Source organism: Gracilinanus agilis, chromosome 4 (assembly GCF_016433145.1).
Source record: "Gracilinanus agilis isolate LMUSP501 chromosome 4, AgileGrace, whole genome shotgun sequence".
Taxonomy (NCBI): Eukaryota; Metazoa; Chordata; class Mammalia; order Didelphimorphia; family Didelphidae; genus Gracilinanus; species Gracilinanus agilis.
The window spans coordinates 24,256,397-24,275,236 of record NC_058133.1 but is presented as its reverse complement, the minus strand read 5'-3'; the positions used below and the strand labels follow the sequence as shown (position 1 = coordinate 24,275,236).

The following is an 18,840-nucleotide window of genomic DNA, read 5'->3' as shown; positions in this document are numbered from 1 at the left end:
GATCCCCCAAATTTAAGAGCTGGAAGAAACCTCAAAGGCCATCTAATCCAATGACCACTTCTAGAACACAGTCCAGTTCTGCCTTTCCCTTATACTTCAGCAACTTTGAGTAAGTCACTTTCTGTCTCTAAAACTCAGTTTCCTCATTTGTAAAATGAGGGTTCTGAATTAGATCACCTTTTTTTAAACCCTTACCTTTTGTCTTAGAGTCAATACTATGTATTGGTTCCAAGATAGAAGAGAGGTAAAGACTAGGCAATGGGGGTTAAGTGACTTGCCCAGGGTTAGAAAACTAGGATGTGTCTGAGACCAGATTTGAACCCAGGACCTCCCATCCCTGGGCCTGGCTCTCAATCCATCTATCTGCCCTCCAGATAATCTTTCAGGTCCCTTCTCACCTCTAAACCATGCTCTTTGCCATTGCCCTAGGATTATAAAGAAGCTAAGATGAGCAGCATCCCGAAGGCTACCCTGAAAGATGGTGGCAGAGATGAACTCAGAACCCAGGTCTCCTGGCCCCTGAGTTCCTAGATGAGGCTGCTGTAGCCTGGGTTTCTATGATGAGGTTCCTATGAAGGGTTAGACCAGTTGAGCATAGGGGTGGTGGGGTGGGACTCTCTGTCCAAGAAGAAAACTCCGTCTCTCTCTCTCTCTCTCTCTCTCTCTCTCTCTCTCTCTCTCTCTCTTTCTCTCTCTCTCTCTCTCTCTTTCCAGGGAACCTAGATAAGGAAGAAACCAATGAGCTAGAGCTGTATGAAAGCAACAAGCGGTTTCTAGGGCCCTACAACCCCGTCAGCCCTTGCCAAAACATCTTGAGAGTGATTGCGGTAACTACAGGTGATGGGGAGGGTGGGGAGGGGAAGCTAGTTGATTGTACAATCCTACATGCCTGTCAATGGAACAAGCCCTGTCCTCAAGAAGCTTACATTCTATCGATCCAGAGCCTTGGTGTTTGGAAACCTCCAGGATGCTGACATCTGGAGTGAGTGTGCTTCCTCCTTCCCCTAGTATCCTTCTCTCCCTAAATCTAGTCTCCCGTACTGAATAAGCTCAGTCCATAGTCTTCCTCAGCGCTCCAAGAGTCCTAAATGCTCTTAAAGATTAATTCTTTAAAATAACTAATAACTATGTACGTTTGTTTCAAGGGTTTTATTTCTCTTCATGGGGAGATGGAGGGGAGAAAACAGATTTTTATTCACTGAAAAATATGACTTTTTTTATTTTTCAAAAAGTCCTTACTTCTTTCTTAGAATCAATGTTGTGTATTGGTTCCAAGGCAGAAGAAGGTTGATGTTCTTGGTCTCCATGCTCTGGGAAAGAATGTACCAACATCCTCCTTGGTTGCTGTCCTCCCCATGTCCCCAGGCATCTCTGTCTGGTTTTCTTCCCTTTGTGTCCCAGCTGCATTCAAATAGAGCAAATGCCCATTTTTAGTTCCCTCTCGTTGTTGCTCCAGTCCCAAACTTCTGGTACCTATGGTTTGAAAATTTCAGTGATGTAGAATCTGCCTCTTTCCAACATACCCTCCTTGGCTCAAATTCTTCCCCCTTGGGGCCAGGTGAAATAAGGCTAATTCTTCTTCTACATATGTGTCTGTGCGTTTCAGGAATTTGGAGACTTTCTTGGACCCCAACAAGTGAAAGACCTGTTATTGGCTGCTTTGGAAGGCCTGAGGGATGACCAAGAGACTCCTACAAAGGACACAGCGGAAATGATGCAGTTGGCTTCTGAGGTCACCCTGAGCTCCGTTCTGGAGTGGTATAGACACAGGGTATTGGAGGTGGTAAGAAGGCTACTGGAGAAAGTCCCAGAAGAAGGGAGGCAGTCCCCAGTATAGGGAGCCCCAGCATTCCCCTTTCCTACCTCCACTCCATCTCTGAGTGGTCCCTGGACAGCGCTCTTGGGTCATCAAAGGGGCAGAGACCGGGAGATTGGAAAGGATGCCTACTTGAATGCACATCTGGCTTCAGGCGGAAGGGAAGACCTCAGAGCCCCAGGGGTGCCCTCTTCTCCCTTCCCTCTCTCCTCTCAGGTAATGATGAATAAGAGGGCTGTTCTATAGAAAGGAGCCATCACTCTCAGCCTGGAGCCCAGATTCTACTCCCTAGAGGAGTCTCTGCAACATCCCTTTCTCCCGACTATTTCCTCCTATCTCAGCCTCTCTTTGTCTTCACATTCTTCCCTTCTTGTCTGTTCTTCTTCCTCTTTCTCTTGACCCTGCTCCTTCTTGAGTTTTCTCCTTTTCTCTGTCCTCCTTCCTCTTCCCCCTCCATGTTACTTTCTTTGTCCCTTTTTCCTTCCTTCTCTTTCTTCTCTACTTGATTTTCTCTTTATATCCTTTCCCCTCTTTCTCTAGTTCTCCCCTCACTGAAAGTGGGACTTCTGGGACCTCTGAAGGATTTCAGGAAGTGAATCACCTTGTTTTTTTCAGTTTTCTTCCTTCCTTCCTTCCTTCCTTCCTTCCTTCCTTCCTTCCTTCCTTCCTTCCTTCCTTCCTTCCTTCCTTTTAAACTGTGTATCATTTTGTATTTTGGGAGTTTTCTCCATAAACAAGGCAGAGTGACAAAATAATAGTGAGATGAATTTGGAGAATGTCCCTGAGCTGCCACAGTTTACACTTTAGCCAAAAAGAAACAGTACTTGGGTAAAATAGTTCATACTAGTACATTAACTCCTTCCAAACTCCTCTTTCTTTTTTCTCTCTCTTCCTCTTCTTTCTTTTTGTCCCCTGTGTTCTTCTACTCTCTCCTCCATTTCTTCTCATCCTTGACCCCCTCCTCTTTCTTTCTGATCTCATTCCTTTCTTTCATCTCTCCTATTCTTCTCCCTGCCCTGTTGCTCCTTTCTCTCTTCTCTTTCCTCTATCCCTTTTTCTCTCTTCTTTCTTCTCTCTTCTTTCTTCTCCTCTGTCCCTCTCTTTCTCCCTCCTCTCCTTTTCCCTCTGTCTTCCCTTCTGTCCATCTATTTTCCACTTATCTCCTCTCTTCTCTCTGTTCCTCTCTGTCCCCCTTCTCTTTTCTTTCTTTCCCTTTTTCTCCCTTCCCTTCCCTTCTCTACTCTCTTCTCCTCTCTCCCTTTCTCCCTCCTCTCTTCTCTCTGTTCTCCCATCCTCTATTTTCCCCTTTTCTTTTCCCCCTTTTCTCCTCTTCCCTTTCTCAACTTTCAACCTTGTCCCCTCTTCTATTTTTATCCTCCCTTCTACTCTCTTCCTTTCCTTTTTTGCTTTTATTTATCTTTTCTTTCTTCTCCTACTTTCTTTCACTGATCTTTCTTCTCTGGATTCGTTTCCCCTTCTTCCTTTCTGTCCATCTCTTTCTTTCCTTTCTCCTCCATCTTCCTTTCTCCCTCTTATATCTGCCCCCACTCCTCTACTTCTGTCTCCCATTTTCTTCCAGATACCAGAGATCATGAATGGCATCTACGTGCATCTGCATGGCATCCATGAGCCAAGAGCCCGAGAAGTTGCTCTCTTGCCCATCTCCCTCTTGGCCAGTTCCTTCATGACTGAGGTGGTCATTGCTCTGCTCATGTGTCCCCTCCCACTGGACAGGTACCCATCAAGGGGAGTGGGGCAGGGCCTCAGCTTGAGGTGCCTGCCACTGCCTTTATCTGAAAGAACTTCATCTCCCTCTTGGGCCTCAGTTGCCTCAATTGTCAAATAAGAGTTACTCTACCTCAGAAATGTTGTGAACCCAAAAGATCATAGAGTTTACATCTGGTGCAGACTTGGGGGTTATCTAATTAAACCTCCTTGTTTGACAAGAAAGCTGAGACCGAAAAGGGATTGAGTGACTTGTCATTAGGTGACAGAGCTAGCATTTAGAACCTGGTCCTCTGGCTTTGTGGAGCTAACTAGTACTCTGTAGATACGAGGTGATGATACTCTACTTACCCTCCTTGACAATAACTCATAGAATGTTCATAACATGAATGTTGAGAACCAAGTCAGTGCCGTCTTTACCCTCCTGCCTCCTCACTGAATCCTTGGTGATGGAGGCAACCAACCAGGCACTGGATTGGGTTAAAGCTAGAGCAGACTTGTTTATGTGATCTCACTCCTAATTCCTTGGGAAGATCATTGACCAAGCAAAGGTCCTAGTCATCTGCTTTGGGAATTTTAGAGTTTGAAGAGGCTTGAGAAGTTACTTGCTCTAACTTTCTGCCTCACATATGGATCTCCTCCCTGAGAATTGTTCTTTCAGCTGCTGCTTAAACAGCAGTGATGAGGAGCTCCCTACTTACCTTCCAAAGTAGCCCATTCCAATATGGAGCGGCTCCTATTGTTAGAAATCTATATTGAACAATATCTACTCCTGACCTCTAATGAATGCCACTCTCCTTTTTGTCCTACTTCATACCCAGCCATCTGGAGCCCTCTGGCAAGTGGGTGGGTTCACATTACCCCTATGAATTGCTTTTGTACCCTGATAGCAATGGGGCAGAGATGTGGAGGCAATTAATTCTTCGAAAACCCAGTTGTGATATCCGGGACCTTCTGGAGCTGCTCCTGACCAGTCTGAAAGAGAAGCCCGTCACTAACAAAGGCCGGGCCTCCATTGTACCCCTGGCGGTAAGGACTCTACGTGCTCATTCCTCAACAGCTGTATCTCTTCTCTCTTTCACTAGAAGTCAGAAGACCTGTATTCAAATCCCAACTATCGCCAAGTCTTTGTGTGACTTTGGGCAAGTTATTTCAAGCAGAGCAAACAAGTAATCCCTGAGGTTCCTTCTGGTTCTAACCCTCTATGTTCTGTGAACTGAAGTTCTACCTTATCTCATAAAACTGCTTCAGTGTGTTTTCATTTACTAGTCAGACAGAGATGACGACTAACTAAAAGCAAAGGTACTCAATGATACAGTCTCTAATAGAGTGTTCTGGGACCCTCTCATGGATAATATGTTTTTTATCAAAGACTTGAGTGAAGTCCAATCTCCTTTCTCTTCTTTCCAGTTTGGATCCATCCAGCCTACATTTCCTTTATTTTTATTTTATTTTAGTAAATTTCCACATAAGTTTTCCAAAGTTATATGACCCATATTGTCTCTCTCCCTTCTTTTCTTCCCCCTCCAGGAGCTGACAAGCAATTCTACTGGGTTATACATGTATTATCACCTAAAACATATTTCCATATTCATTTTTATAAGTGAATAATCGTATAAAACCAAAACCCCCAAACATATACCCAAATAAACAAATGATACTTCATACGTTTTCTTCTGCTTTTCTACTCCCACAGTTCTTTCTCTGGAGGTGGAGAGCATTTTTTCATAAGTCCTGAGAACTGTTCTCCATATATTTTCAACTTTAGCTGCTTCTATGTTTGTTCATGCAGCAAGTCTTCTCTGGCTTTCTCCCAGAGTTAGGCCAGCCAAATCTCCCATCTTGGGACTCTTGGTAGACCTTGAAGGGTTTGAGTTAGATATGTTTCTTCTCTTAATGCCATTGGCTTGGTCCCCACTTGTGTTCTTCTCACTGTGAGCCACTAGTGACTAGAACCCCTCTTCAAATTTACCACTTAATACAAATTCATTTTTAGAAAGCTATTTACTTCAAAAACAGCAATAACAAGAACAAACATTTCCCCAAGTATCCCAAAGGGCACCACCTCCCCTTGTCTTATTCCTAAAGCTTGCACTGCTAGCACTATATTGGATAGTAATAATGATCATGAACATCCTTACATTGTTCTAATCTTATCAGAAAGGCTTTCTAGCTTATTCCCATCACAAATAATTTGACTCTTGGTTTTAGACAGACACTGTTTATTTTAAAGAAAGATCCATTTATTCATATGTTTTCTACTGTTTTTAATAGGAATGGATATTGTATGTTGTCAAAAGCTTTTTCTGCATCTATAGCTACAATACAATTTTCCTCCTTTTTGTTAATATGATCATTTATATTTGTAGTTTTCCTAATAGCAAAACATCCCTGTATTCCTGCTTTTAATCTGGCCTAGTTATAGGGTATGATCTTTGTGATGTGTTGCTATAGTTTCCTTGCTAATATTTTATTTAAATATTTTCCATCATTTTAAATTAGAGATTTTGGTCTATAGTTTTCTTTCAGTAACTTGACTCTTCATGGTTTAGATATCAAGACCATATTAGGACTTTGGTAGAACCATTATTTTCCTATTTTTTCCAAACAATTTATGTAGTGTTAGAATTAATTCTTTAAATGTTTGGTAGAATTTGCTTGTAAATCCATCGGGTCCTGAGGCTTCTTTCTCTGAGAGTTCATTTATGATTTGTTCAATAAATTATTTGTTCATAAATTATATATTTTTAATCAGCAAAAATCTGCCTTGTCATCTTCCTACCCCTCCAACTTGAGAGCTAAAGAAAAATGAGCTTCATTACAAAATATATACAGTCAACTGAATCAAATTTCCATATTGGCTGTGTAAAATTATGTATATATATATGTATATATATATATATATATATATATTTGTCTCATTCTGCAGTCTGAGTTCATCCACTCTCTGTCAAGAGTGGGTAGCCTTTTCCATCATTGATTCTGTGAAATCGTGGTCGGTCAATGCATTGATAAGTATTCCTAATTTCTTTCAAAGTTACTTGCATTTACCATATTGCTGTCATCATATAAATTGGTTTTTTTTTTTTGGTTCTGCACACTTTGTTATGCATCTGTTCATATAAGTCTTCTCAGGTTTCTCTGAAATCATTTCCCATAGTATTCTTAACAATTCTCTCATAGTATATTACTTTCTCAATTTTCCCATCCAACATTTGTCATACTAGCCAACCTGATAGATATGAGAAGAAACCTCAAAGTTGTTTTAACTTATATGTCTCTAATTAATAGAATTTTTTCACATGAAGATGGATAGCTTTGATTACCTGAAAACTGCCTGTTCATGTTCTTTGACCATTTATCAGTTGGGGAATGACTTGTTGCCTTATATATTTGACTCATTTCTCTATGTATGTGAGACATGAGGCCTTTATTAGAGGAACTTGTAAATTTTTTTCATTGTTATGACTACTGTAGATTTCTCTCCATCCTATTTTCCATTCTGTTTATCCCACAGTCTCTTTCTTTTTTCACCCTGACCATCCTCAAAAGTATTTTGCTTCTGATCACCATCTCCCCCAATCTGTACTTCCTTCTATCAGCACACCTTCTTCCTTATCCCCTTCTCTTCCTACTTTCTTGTAAGGTAAGAGAGATTTCTATACCCAATTGAGTGAGTATGTTATTCCCTCTTTGAGTCAATTCCAATGAGACTAAGTTTCAAGAGAACCCAACTCCTCCATAAAAGTTCTTTTGTGCCTCTTTTATGTGAGATTATTTTCTCCATTTTCCCTCTCCCAGTGGAATTCCCAGAGGAATGTCTTTCTCACCCCCTAATTTTAATTTTTTAGGTATCATCCCACCATAGGGAACTCACACCCATGTCTCCTGTCTATATATATTCCTTCTAACTGCCCTAATAATGATAAAGTTTCTAGGAACCATAAGCAGAATCTTCTCATGTAGGAATGTAAATAGATTAACCTTATTTAATCCTCATCATTTCTTACAACACGATAATCCTATTCTATCACAACTTGTCCATCCATTCTCCAGCTTATGGGTGCTGCCTCAGTTTCCTATTTTTCTCACCTCCAAAGAGCTATAAATATCTTTGTTCATTATTAGGCAGTTTGTCTTGCTTAGGAATAATCTTTCTTTTATTCTGCCCTCCCTCATTTATCCCTTCTCACCCCCCCAGGTCTCCCCTTTTCCTCCTATTCACTTATCGAATGAAATGTATTTCTGTACTCGACTGTGTGTGTGTCTGTGTATTCTTTCTACCTTTATTCTACCTGACTTAACCCAATATCCTGTGTGTGGCCCATTAGCTGAAGAGCCTGGGCTGGTATCTGCCAATCCTTGTTGAGTTTTTAGTCAAAGAAAACAGAAAATGGAGAGCCTTGTGGCTTGCCCCTTCCTCTATACCTTCAGACAAGAGAGAGACGTTTCTGGAATCCCTGGAGCGAGGCTTCCCTCAGATAGATATTGCGTGTAGGTGGGACTTTCTCAGAGGCCAGCAGAGCCCCATGCTTTGTCCTAGTAGAGAAAGGCTGAAGTCATTAGAACTTCAGTTCAATGACCTGGTCTCCCACCAAGGAGGGATGAGGGGGGATTCACAAGGGCATTGGGGATGCGACTTACCAACCCTGCTAGGGAAGAGTGGTCCAACCCTGGCTGAAGAGCGGTCTTGGCGAGCTAGGAAGGATGACCTTGGACTTCACATTCCTTCCCTCCTCTTCTCTCTCCCTCCACTCCTTCTCCCCCTCCCCTACTCTAGGCAGCCAGTGGTCTGTGTGAACTCCTCTCTGTCAACAGCTGTGTGACTCGAGTGCGGCGCATCTACCCCCAGTTACTCCTTGCCCTGTTGGTCCAGGTCCATTACCACATTGGCCTGAACTTGCCTGGCCAAGGCTCTTGCTTCAGGAATAGCCTAAGCTCCACCTTCATGCCTGTCCGGTAATCTCCACCTCTCTGACCAGCCCCAAGTTCCAACAAACCATCCATTAGATTTGGCAATACAAGGGTAAACAGAAGCCGGGAGGCGAATCTGCTCATTCTTCCCTTCCTAAGAACTCAAGCTTTTAAAGCAATAAGTTCTCCAGGGTGGAGTCAGGTTATTTGGGGCGGGAGGTGCAGGGCAAAAACTGATCACCAGATTTAGAATGGGAAAAGATCTCCGGGACCATCTAAGCCATCCTGCAGGTAAGAAAGCTCTAGGCTAGAGAGAAGGGACTTACCCGGCATCCCCCGGGTAGACGGTGGCAGAGCCTCGAACCCAGTGAGACAGGTACATAAAATGCTTTGCAAACATGCAGGCATTATTCAAATGGAAGCTCTCAGGAGTATTTCCACTCAATAAGTCAAGACCTTTTCTTAATGGCCAGTGAGGGCAGGAAGGGAGCTGTGTGAATGGTAGGCAGAGAGTTTCCTGAGTTTTCCATCCCTCCCATTTTGGCTAAAGTGCCTCGAGGGAATCGGCAGGCTTCCTTCAGTCACGGAGGGCTGGACTAGAGGTCCTCCAAGCTCCCTTCTGACCCAGATTGAACTAGCTGTGTGTGGTTCAGTTGTCTCTGGTAGCTTCAGCTAAGGGCGCTCACATTTTTATATCACATGTCAGGATGACCAAATCATTTCCCACCACAGCCCTGTCAAATATGCAGTGTAAATGTGGACTCTCATTACTACTCACTCTCATTGCTTGGGTCCTTGGAGAATGACCACTAAGGTTCTAGAGTTAGCCCTGTGGGTCTGTCGTCCTGACACTGTAGCTCACGAGCCCCTACCAGTGTACTTCCCATTTTACAGACAAGAAGGAGGGAACTGACTAGCTCTGAGTCATGAAGCGAGTAATGGGCAGAGTCAGGACTCAAACTCAAGTCTCTAGAGTTCAAAGCCAAATAGGAAAACTAATCATAGATAGGTTTAGAGCTATATAAGGGACCTTTGGAGCTACCAACTCTTGGAGAGATGAAATGCTTTGAGCATGGTCATGCGGCAAATAAAGAGCAGAAGCAAGATCTGAACTTGTCTTCCTGATTTTAAGTCCAGCACTTAAGGACAACCCAATGTTGTATCTCAGGGGATGTGGGGGCTAGTTGTAAGAGGGTGGAGTATAGCCTAAAAAATACAGCTTTGTCCCTGGCTTAAGGACGTTAGAGCATAATCCTTACATGGGAATGTCCTTACCCCACCATTATAGCTGGTTAGACAAAAGGATTTTGGAAGGAAGGTCTCAAAAGGATGATAGATTTTGCTTCTGTTTATTCTTGAGTTCCCAGGGCTAATCCTTTTCCTAAAACCTTGTTTTTAATGCACTAACACCCCCTAATGGAGACTTACAGTACCTAACACAGCCTGTGTAATAGGCTGCAGGTAAATGAAGGGACTTGTAGTCCTGGGGCAAGGGGTTCCTTCCTCTGGCATTGGGGGTTCTAGGGCCATGGCCAAGGTGATCTGGGTTGGGGGGGAGAATTTGGGGGGGGGGGGGACAGATAGCCTCAACTTCCTCAGGGTAGGGTAAGGATAGATGTGATGTTAGCTCTGTACTGTCCCACCAGGTGGGTGGTGAAGGTGGTCAAGACCCTCTTGTTGAAGATGGGTTGTTCTTATGAAGCTACCCTGCTGGAGAGCCAAGGAGCTTGGGAGCTCATGGGCCAGGCTGAGCATCACCACCGGGGTGTATCTCTGCTGGCCAGGTAAGCCCCCTGCTAGCCTAGGTCTGGGCCCTGGGGGTCTGGGAATGAAGGATTGGGAGGGAGAGGCCAGGCTCTGGCCTGAAGCCTCTTGTACCTATAGCACTGTAGGGCAGACAAAGTACTTTCTTCACAATAGTCCTTGTATATTCACAAGTATTTTATTCTGAGTTTATGAGAGAGGAAACTGAATGTCAGTGAGTTGAAGCAACCCATCTGAGGTCATGTATCTCAGATCTTTTGACTCCTAGACGGAGCCCTTCCCACTATTCCACAATCTCTGAACCTCAGACCATAACCCAGGAGCTGTTGATGATGTGCTTTCTGCAGTTGGTCCCCCAAGGATGGGAGTGGACTGGGTACTGCACCACTGGAGCCTCAGTGGAAAGAATTAAGGGGTATTTAGCCCGGAGGAGAAGAGTCTTGGGGGAGACATGAAATTTGTTTTTCATACCTGAAGAGCAGTTCCATGATTGCTTTGTCTTTCCTTTTCTGTTGCTTATCTTGGTCCCAGGCAACAGTAGGAGGCTAATAAATTCTTGTCGATTAATTGACTCAAATATTTGAAGGACTTTCATATGGAAACAGGATTAGATACCTTCTGCTTGGCCCCTGAGGACAGATATGGATATGAAGGAAAAAATTTTCATAACAAGAAAGGCTATCCCAAAGTCTCATGGGATACCTGAGCTTGTAAACTTCTTCCACAAAGGCTGCTATGGTGTTATTGGGCACCCTGAGTGCCTAGGACTCTGCCTTGGGTGGCCTTGGGGATTAAGAGACACTACCTAAAGGACTGAGTGCAGCATGGTTCAAGGAATAGAGCCCTGGGCGGTGAGGGAGAGTGTGGCTTTGAGTCTAGGCTTTGCCACTAAGTTGAAATCACCCAGAAGGGCTAAAAGAAGGCATCTGGTCTAACCCAAATGATGAACAGGAATACCCCACTCTCACTCTGCCTTTCACTTAAAGGGCATCCTTTAATTCATTCATCCACCCATAGAGAACTCCAGAGAGGCAGCCCATGCCCTGTTGGAGGAGTTATTATTTGGAAGTCTTTTCTTGGCAGCCTATCTAAATCAACTTATTGAGAGGAGAGATTGTTCTGAATCAATATCCTATGGACCCAACCCAATGCTTGGCACATAGTAGGACCTAAATAAAAGCTTCTTGGTTGATTGATTTCAACTATCTTTCTAGACTTTCCTCCCATGGATCCTAGCTCTGACAAAGCAAGGAGAAGCCGATCTTTTTACCTGATAACCCTTGAGACCCTTGAATAAAGAAATTCTGCCTATCCCCTGCCCTGCTCCTTTCTTTTAGGCTGTGGCAGGGGGATAAACCTTGCTCTGTTGGGCCTCTGAGAGCAGAATCAGGAGCATTTGGGAGGAAGGGTGAAGGCTGAGAGGTAGATTCCATGTAACATCATGAAAACTTCTTAATAATTAAGCTTCTTGAGAAAGGTAGTGAATGCCCTTGGGAGGGTGTCTGAGCTAAAAAGTTCAATCCCTTCTGGCAGGGGCATTCATGTAGAATTATGGGATTCTACAGCTGGAAGGAATCTTAGAAGTCAAATGGTGAAACCCTCTCACTTTACAGATGAGCCCATAGAGGTCAAGTGCTATTATAAGGGTCACAGAAGTAGTAAGTGGTCAAGCCACTATCTGAACCCAGGTCCTCTCATCCATTTTCCTAGTCTGATAGCAAAGAGAGGGAGAAAGGGGTGATTTCTCCAAGTGACCTAAGAGGTCCATTCCAGCTCTGAGATTCTCAGCAACATGAATTATAGAATCATGCCCAACAGATGAAGGGCCACTAGGAGTTTAGAGAATATAAGGAACCATGGCTGTCAGTGAAGACTTCCTGGAGGAGGTCACATTTGAGATGTGCATCAGTTCTTGTTTTATTTGGTAGAAGAGGTGGAGTGGACAGCCACAAAGTCAGGGATCATAGATTTCTCAGTTTATAAACAGATAAGACTTCAGACTCCACCAAGTCCAGCCCCATCATTTTATAGATGAGGCAATAGCAGTTTGTGTTGCTGAGAGGCCTGGCCTAGCTTCATCTTCTCTCCTTCTCTGTGCCCATCCAGGGCCATGGTGCATTATTCCTGCCAAGAACTCTGTCGCATGCTTTACCTGCTGATTCCACTCCTGGAGAGAGGGGATGAGAAGCACAAGATCACTGCCACGGCCTTCTTCGTGGAGGTAAGTCTGGAAGGAGGGTGGGGCTGTGAGATAGTTGGCAGAGATGTCCTAAGCACCCACTATGTGCTAGGCACAGGGCCATGGGCTGGGGATGCAAAGAAAGATGGCCCTTGCCCTCAAGGAGCTCCCAATCTACCGGCTCCAATGGGACTGAAGATACCTTGCATGGGGCTTAAGAGAACAAGCAGGACCTTCCCCACTGATAGCACCATGGACAGGGCTCAACTTTGAGGAATTACAATAAGATGACAGCAGCTTCCATAATGCTTTATTGCCAATAGAACTACATAGAATTATACAGGGATAGGGACTGGACCTCAAATGTCATTGGGCATGGGGATTCTCCAGTGAGAAACTCCCCTTTTAACATCTTAGTCTTAGAGTGCTACCTGGAGCACAAGGATTACGTGATTTGTTGAGGGTCATGTAGTCAAGACACATCCTAGGCACAACTTGAACCCAGATCTTCCTTGTCCAAGGTCAGGCTGGCCCATTGCCTTCTTTGTGTGTGTGTGAGTGTGTGTGCACAAACACAAAAATAGGCTTTATATGTTACGAATATACATGAGTTTTACATGTCCTACACTATCTCATATACACATTTGTGTCATATAATTTATATAGTTATAAGTATAATTCTATAGCTATTTTTAGTTATATATTTTATGAGTTTTATACATAAAACAGGGGCCTGGCCAATGGAGCTGTATCGTCAGAGCATGCTCAGCTCCCATTCACCAGGAGTCTGATTGCATATATCTATATCTATTTCTGTATCTATATCATCTCTACCCATCCATCAACCTGTTATCTATGTATCTGTATCTTTATGGATGTGCACATGTATATATGCCTGCATGTATGTATCATCCACCTATCTATCCATCCAACCATCCCTCTATCTAACTATCCATTTATCATTGATGCCTCTTTCTCTCTTCTCTCTCTAGCCATCTCTCTCTCTCTGTCTGCCTGCCTGCTTGTCTGCCTGTCTATCTGTCCATCCATCCATCAATCTATCTGTATGTCTTTCTGTCTGTCTGTCTATCCATTTCTTTATCCACCTCTCTGCCTCTCTATCTGTCTGTCTATCCATCCTTCCATCTATCTCTGTCTATATACTGTTTATCTGTCCATCCATCTTTAAACCTCTCTCTATCCCTCCCTCCCTCTCTTTCTCTCTCTCCCCTCTCCTTCCCTCCTTCCCTCCCTCTCTCTCTTTCTCTCTCTTTCTCCCTCCATCCCTCCCTCCCTCTCTCCTCCCTCTCTCTTTCTCTCCCCCTCTTTGTCCCCCCCCCCCCCAATCTATCCACCTATCTGTCTACCTATACACACATTTAAATGAGGATAATCATGGCATGACTTAGTGGAGAGAGTCAGCCTTGAAGCCAAGAAGTCTCAGGTTCAAGTTCTGCTGCTGACACCTACTGGCCATATGATAGAGAGCCAAATGGTAAATCAGATACCCTGCCCTTGGGACTAGGCAGGACTGTGTGATTGTAAGTCATAAAGGAGGTGCTGACTGACATTGGGAGAGGATGATGTCTCTCTATCTGGGAGTTCCCCAAGCCAGTACCATCGCAGGTCTAGATTCTATGCCTATGGTTATATAGACTTTAAGCATATAGCATAAGACACAGTTTATTCTCAATTCAATGATTTGGGGTTTGTTTTTCTAGGTGGAGAACTCAAAGTATAGAAAGACATTCTTTTGTTGTGAACTGATAACTAACTCGTTTATAGCTTTTGATCTTGTCAAGTCTCCTGATGGCATTAACATAAGTGACTTGCCTTAGGTTAAGTCAGGACTTGAACCCACTTCTCCCAGCCTGGAAGGCTGTTCTCTTTACTCCAACTGCCTGTCTTTCAGTGATAAGTTGTACAAAAATGAAACTGGGGGGGGGGCACAGCTGGGTAGCTCAGTGGATTGAGAGTCAGGCCTAGAGACGGGAGATCCTGGGTTCAAATCCGGCCTCAGACACTTCCCAGCTGTGTGACCCTGGGCAGGTCACTTGACCCCCATTGCCTACCCTTGCCAATCTTCCACCTATAAAATCAATACACAGAAAGTTAAGGGTTTAAAAAATTAAAAAAAAAATGAAACCAGATTTCTGTCTGTCTTCCAATTGATAAATGGAAGGTTGTAGGTTCTTCATCATCACTAGCAGTCTCCAAGCACAGTTCAGATGACACATTTGTCAGGGACAAAAAAGGATTTCATTCATCAGGTCAGGGTTGGATTTACATTGGACTAGGATCACAGAATCAAAGATGGCAGGGACCTTAGAGATGATACTAATAACAATGAGAGTAATAATAATAATAAGTAACAATTATATCATTTTCTAAGATTTTTTTCTAAGGTAAAGTACATTATCGATGCTATCTCATTTGTTCATTACAACACCTCTAGGAAGTAGGTATTACTTTACAGATGAGGAGATTGAGGCAGGCAGAAATTGTCAGGGTTATACAGCTAGTAAGTGTCTGAGGCAGGATTTGAACTCATGCTTTCCTAATTCCAAGTCCAATAATAGTCACCATGCCACCTAGCTGCCTAGGACTAAGTAACCTCTGAAGCCAGTTCCAGCTCCAATATTCTATGAAATCCTCCTTTTATTCACCTAATGGTCCTATATAGAGCTGAGGTAAGTAGGAAAGGAGTGGCTATAAAAATGCCTCACACTTCTTTTTTTTTTAAACCCTTACTTTCCATCTTGGAGTCAATACTGTATATTGGCTCCAAGGCAGAAGAGTGGTAAAGGTGGGCAATAGGGGGTCAAGGGACTTGCCCAGGGTCACACAGCTGGGAAGTGTCTGAGGTCAGATTTGAACCCAGGACCTCCCGTCTCTAGGCCTGGCTCTCAATCCACTGAGCTACCCAGCTGCCCAGCTGCCCCCCCCCCCACTTCTCAGACCCCTTTGTTTGGTACCCTTCAGATCATGTCTTTGGTACCTGGAAAATGTGTGATTTCTTGGATTTGGGGACACTCTGTGCTGACGCAGATGTCCTGTCATTTGTCATGTAATGTTGAGTAATGTCAGAATCTCTGTTTGCATTGTTTCCTCCTATTAAGACTCTGAGTTCCATGAAGGCAGGGACTGTGTCTTATTTATACTTCCTATCAAGCACTAGTGTAGCAGGTAAAGATGAAATGCCTGACAAATGTTTGAGCTTCCAAGCCTGTTGATTGAGTAAGCGATGTGTGCCAATTGCCTTGACAAATCAGGACCAGGCTCCTTCCTCAGCTTAGGGCTAAACTCCAGATATAGGGGAGCCAGACTTTTATAGCATTTCCCTGAATTTTTCCAGCATTTTTTTAGCAGCACCTTTATTTGGGAACCTGATCTGAGATGAGAGGTGTTAATAGCGTCGGAAGGAAAGAGTCTGTGAGCTGGAGGAGTCACAGAGGTCTCTAACCTGGGCTGGGAATCAGAAGAGAATCTCTGAGCTGATGGGGAGGAAAGAGGGAGAAATCTTGGATGTGGGTTGTGGGAGGAGTCAAAGTCAAAGTCCCTTTTCAGTTGAAGTCATCCTTTCTATTTCTTAATTAAATTAGACTCATTTTTAAGTTGCTCTCTGATTAAAACAAGCTTTTCTTTTATTGCAAACTGCATACCTATTTCCCCTCACTCCGAGATTGCTTTCAAGCTGTCTTCCTTCATGACACTAAAACAGGGGTTCCCAAACTTTTTTGGCCTCCCGCCCCCTTTCCAGAAAAAAATATGACTTAGCCCCCTGGAAATTAATTTTTAAAAATTTTAATAGCAATTAATAGGGAAGATAAATGCACCTGTGGCCATCACCACTTTCCTGGATCGCTGGAATACCCACCAGGGGGCAGTGGCGCCCACTTTGGGAATCACTGCACTAAAGCAAAAGGTCTATCAATCTTTGTGGGGAGATAAAAGTGGTCTAAGTGCTGTCTACCCTTGGAACTTTGATAGAATTGAATCCTTATTCTTTTTTTTTTAAACCCTTAACTTCTGTGTATTGGCTCCTACGTGGAAGAGTGGTCAGGGTGGGCAATGGGGGTCAAGTGACTTGCCCAGGGTCACACAGCTGGGAAGTGTCTGAGGACCTCCTGTCTCTAGGCCTGACTCTCAATCCACTGAGCTACCCAGCTGCCCCTCTTATTCTTTCTTAAAGCAAATTCTGTAGAATGGTACCCCAAAATTTACAAAGATTTTTCAGAAAAGGTGATTTAATTACCCAAAGTCCCAGCAGTTCTTCCCCACAGTCTTAAAGTGATTCATCTCCAAACTCCTTAATGATTAATCTCCAATTCTCCTTTATCTCCAAACTTCCCAAATAAAATGTATTTAGCAGTTCTACAAAATTGGAAAAAAAATTTCCTTTCTTTGACTATCTGGCTTTATCTCTATAATTCCATCATGGTTTTGCTTGCAATGGCACAGAGAAAGTATCTTACAGAGTTGTTTTTTTTTTAATCTAATATTCCACTGAAAGCCTAAAGTGGGTATTAGTGCTTCATACTAGGACAACTTAAAGAATAATAAAGCTAGTAAGTATCTGAGACCAGATTTGAACTCAGGTCTTCTTGACTCTGGGCCCAATGCTCTAATTATATTGCACCACCTAGCTGCTTGATGTTCAATTTGTGAAACCTGGGTTCTAGTTTGGACTCTATTTCTAACTCACCATGACTTTAGTCAAGCATCCTCCCTGTCTGGGGATCATTTTCCTTCTTTCAAAAAATGGAGAAAACAGTTCTCGCCATGGTCCCCTTACAGGGCTGTCCCCAATTGGTCAATTAGTCAATAAAAATTTATTAAAAACCCACTGTGTGCCAGTCACTGTGCTGAGCAATGGAAATACAAAAAGAGACCAAAGAAAAGGCTCTGTCCTCAAGGAGCTAACAGTCTAATCAGAGAGACACAAACAAGCAAATATGTACAATGAGATGAGTTCTATATAGGATTAATAGGAAATAATTAACAGAAGTGAGGCACTAGAATACAGAGGGCTTGGGGAAAGCTTCATGTAGAAGGTGGATTCTTAGTTGGTACTCACATGAGGCCAAGAAAGTCAGTAATTGGAGCAGAGGACAGAAAACTTTCCAGGCAGGTGGGACAGCCAGAGAAAATGTCCAGAACCAAGAGCTAAGAGGGCCTTGTTCATGGAACAGGTAGGAGATCAGTGTCACTGGATCAAAAAGTACAAGTCAGAGCATAAGCTGTGAGAAGTCTGGACTGGTGGAAGGGGACGGTTAATAAAGGGCTTTGAATGACAAAAGAGCTGATTTTGTATTTGATCCTGGAGGCAATGGGGAGCCACTGGAGCTTACTGAATAGGGACTTGGCCAGACTTGTGCTTTAGAAAATCACTTTAGCAGATAAATAGAGAATGGATGGTAAGTGGGAAAGACTTGAGGCAAGTAGAGCCACCAAGAGTCTGTATATGAGGTGATGAAGTAGCAGTGTCTGAGGAGAGAAGGGGGTGTATCAGAGAAATGTTACAAAGGTAGATTTAGCAACAGATTGGATGTGGGATGGAAAGGTCAGAGATAGTGAGTGAGGTGCCCAAAATGACTCTTTAGTTGTAAGCCTGGAGGATTGGAAAGATGGTGATGCCCTTGACTCAAATAGGGGAGTTTAGAAGAGGAGAAGATATTTAGGGAAAGTGGATGAGTTCAGTTTTGGACATATCCATGAAACATCTCATTTGAGATGTCCAAAGGCAGTTAGAGATGGGAAACTGGAGATCAACAGAGAGACTGAAGCAGGATGGGTAGATCTGAAAATCCTCATCATAGAGATGATAACTGGATCCCTGAATTCTAGGGAGCTAATAGGATCACCAGATGAAGGAACACAGAGGGAGAAGAAAAAAATCCAGGACAGAACCCTGAGGGTCACTCACAGAGGGATGTTGTACTTGGATGAAGGTACAACAAAGGAGACTAAGGAAGAGGAAAACTGAGAAAGTAGAATGCCAAAAACCTAGAGAGAAGAGAGTATCCAGGAGAACAGAGTGAGTAACAGTGTCTTGAAGGGTGCTGAGAGGTCAAGGAGAATGAGAACTCAGAAAGGGCCATTGGATCTGGCAACTAAGAGAACATTGATTAACTTTGAACAGAGAAGTTTGGGTGGAAGGATAAGGTCAGAAGCCATATTATAAGAGGTTAAGAGAAGAGTGAGAGGAGGGAAAGTGGAGGCATCTACTATAGACCCACCTTCTCAAGGAGGGTGGTCATAAAAGGTCAAAGTGATAAAGGACATAGTCAGCTGGGATGAAAAAATCACGAGGATAAGGGGAGAAATGTCTGGGAAAGTAATGTGATCAACAATGATTTACTGAAGCTCTAATAGCCTGATTTTGTTTTGTTTTGTTTTCTTTTTATTATCATTCAAAACACACTTCCATATTGACCACTGT

General features: G+C 43.3%; 1 protein-coding gene across 1 annotated transcript in view; it reads left to right on the top strand.

Annotated features, from left to right (window-relative positions):
- Positions 1-18,840, top strand: part of MROH7 (maestro heat like repeat family member 7) — a 59,590-nt gene that overhangs the window by 27,826 nt on the left and 12,924 nt on the right. Inside the window, exons 8-14 of the mRNA XM_044674797.1 lie at positions 715-827; positions 1,607-1,783; positions 3,396-3,550; positions 4,432-4,570; positions 8,322-8,500; positions 10,102-10,239; positions 12,326-12,440. Of these exons, the coding sequence (XP_044530732.1) occupies positions 715-827; positions 1,607-1,783; positions 3,396-3,550; positions 4,432-4,570; positions 8,322-8,500; positions 10,102-10,239; positions 12,326-12,440 (1,016 nt within the window). The remainder of the gene's footprint in view (positions 1-714; positions 828-1,606; positions 1,784-3,395; positions 3,551-4,431; positions 4,571-8,321; positions 8,501-10,101; positions 10,240-12,325; positions 12,441-18,840) is intronic.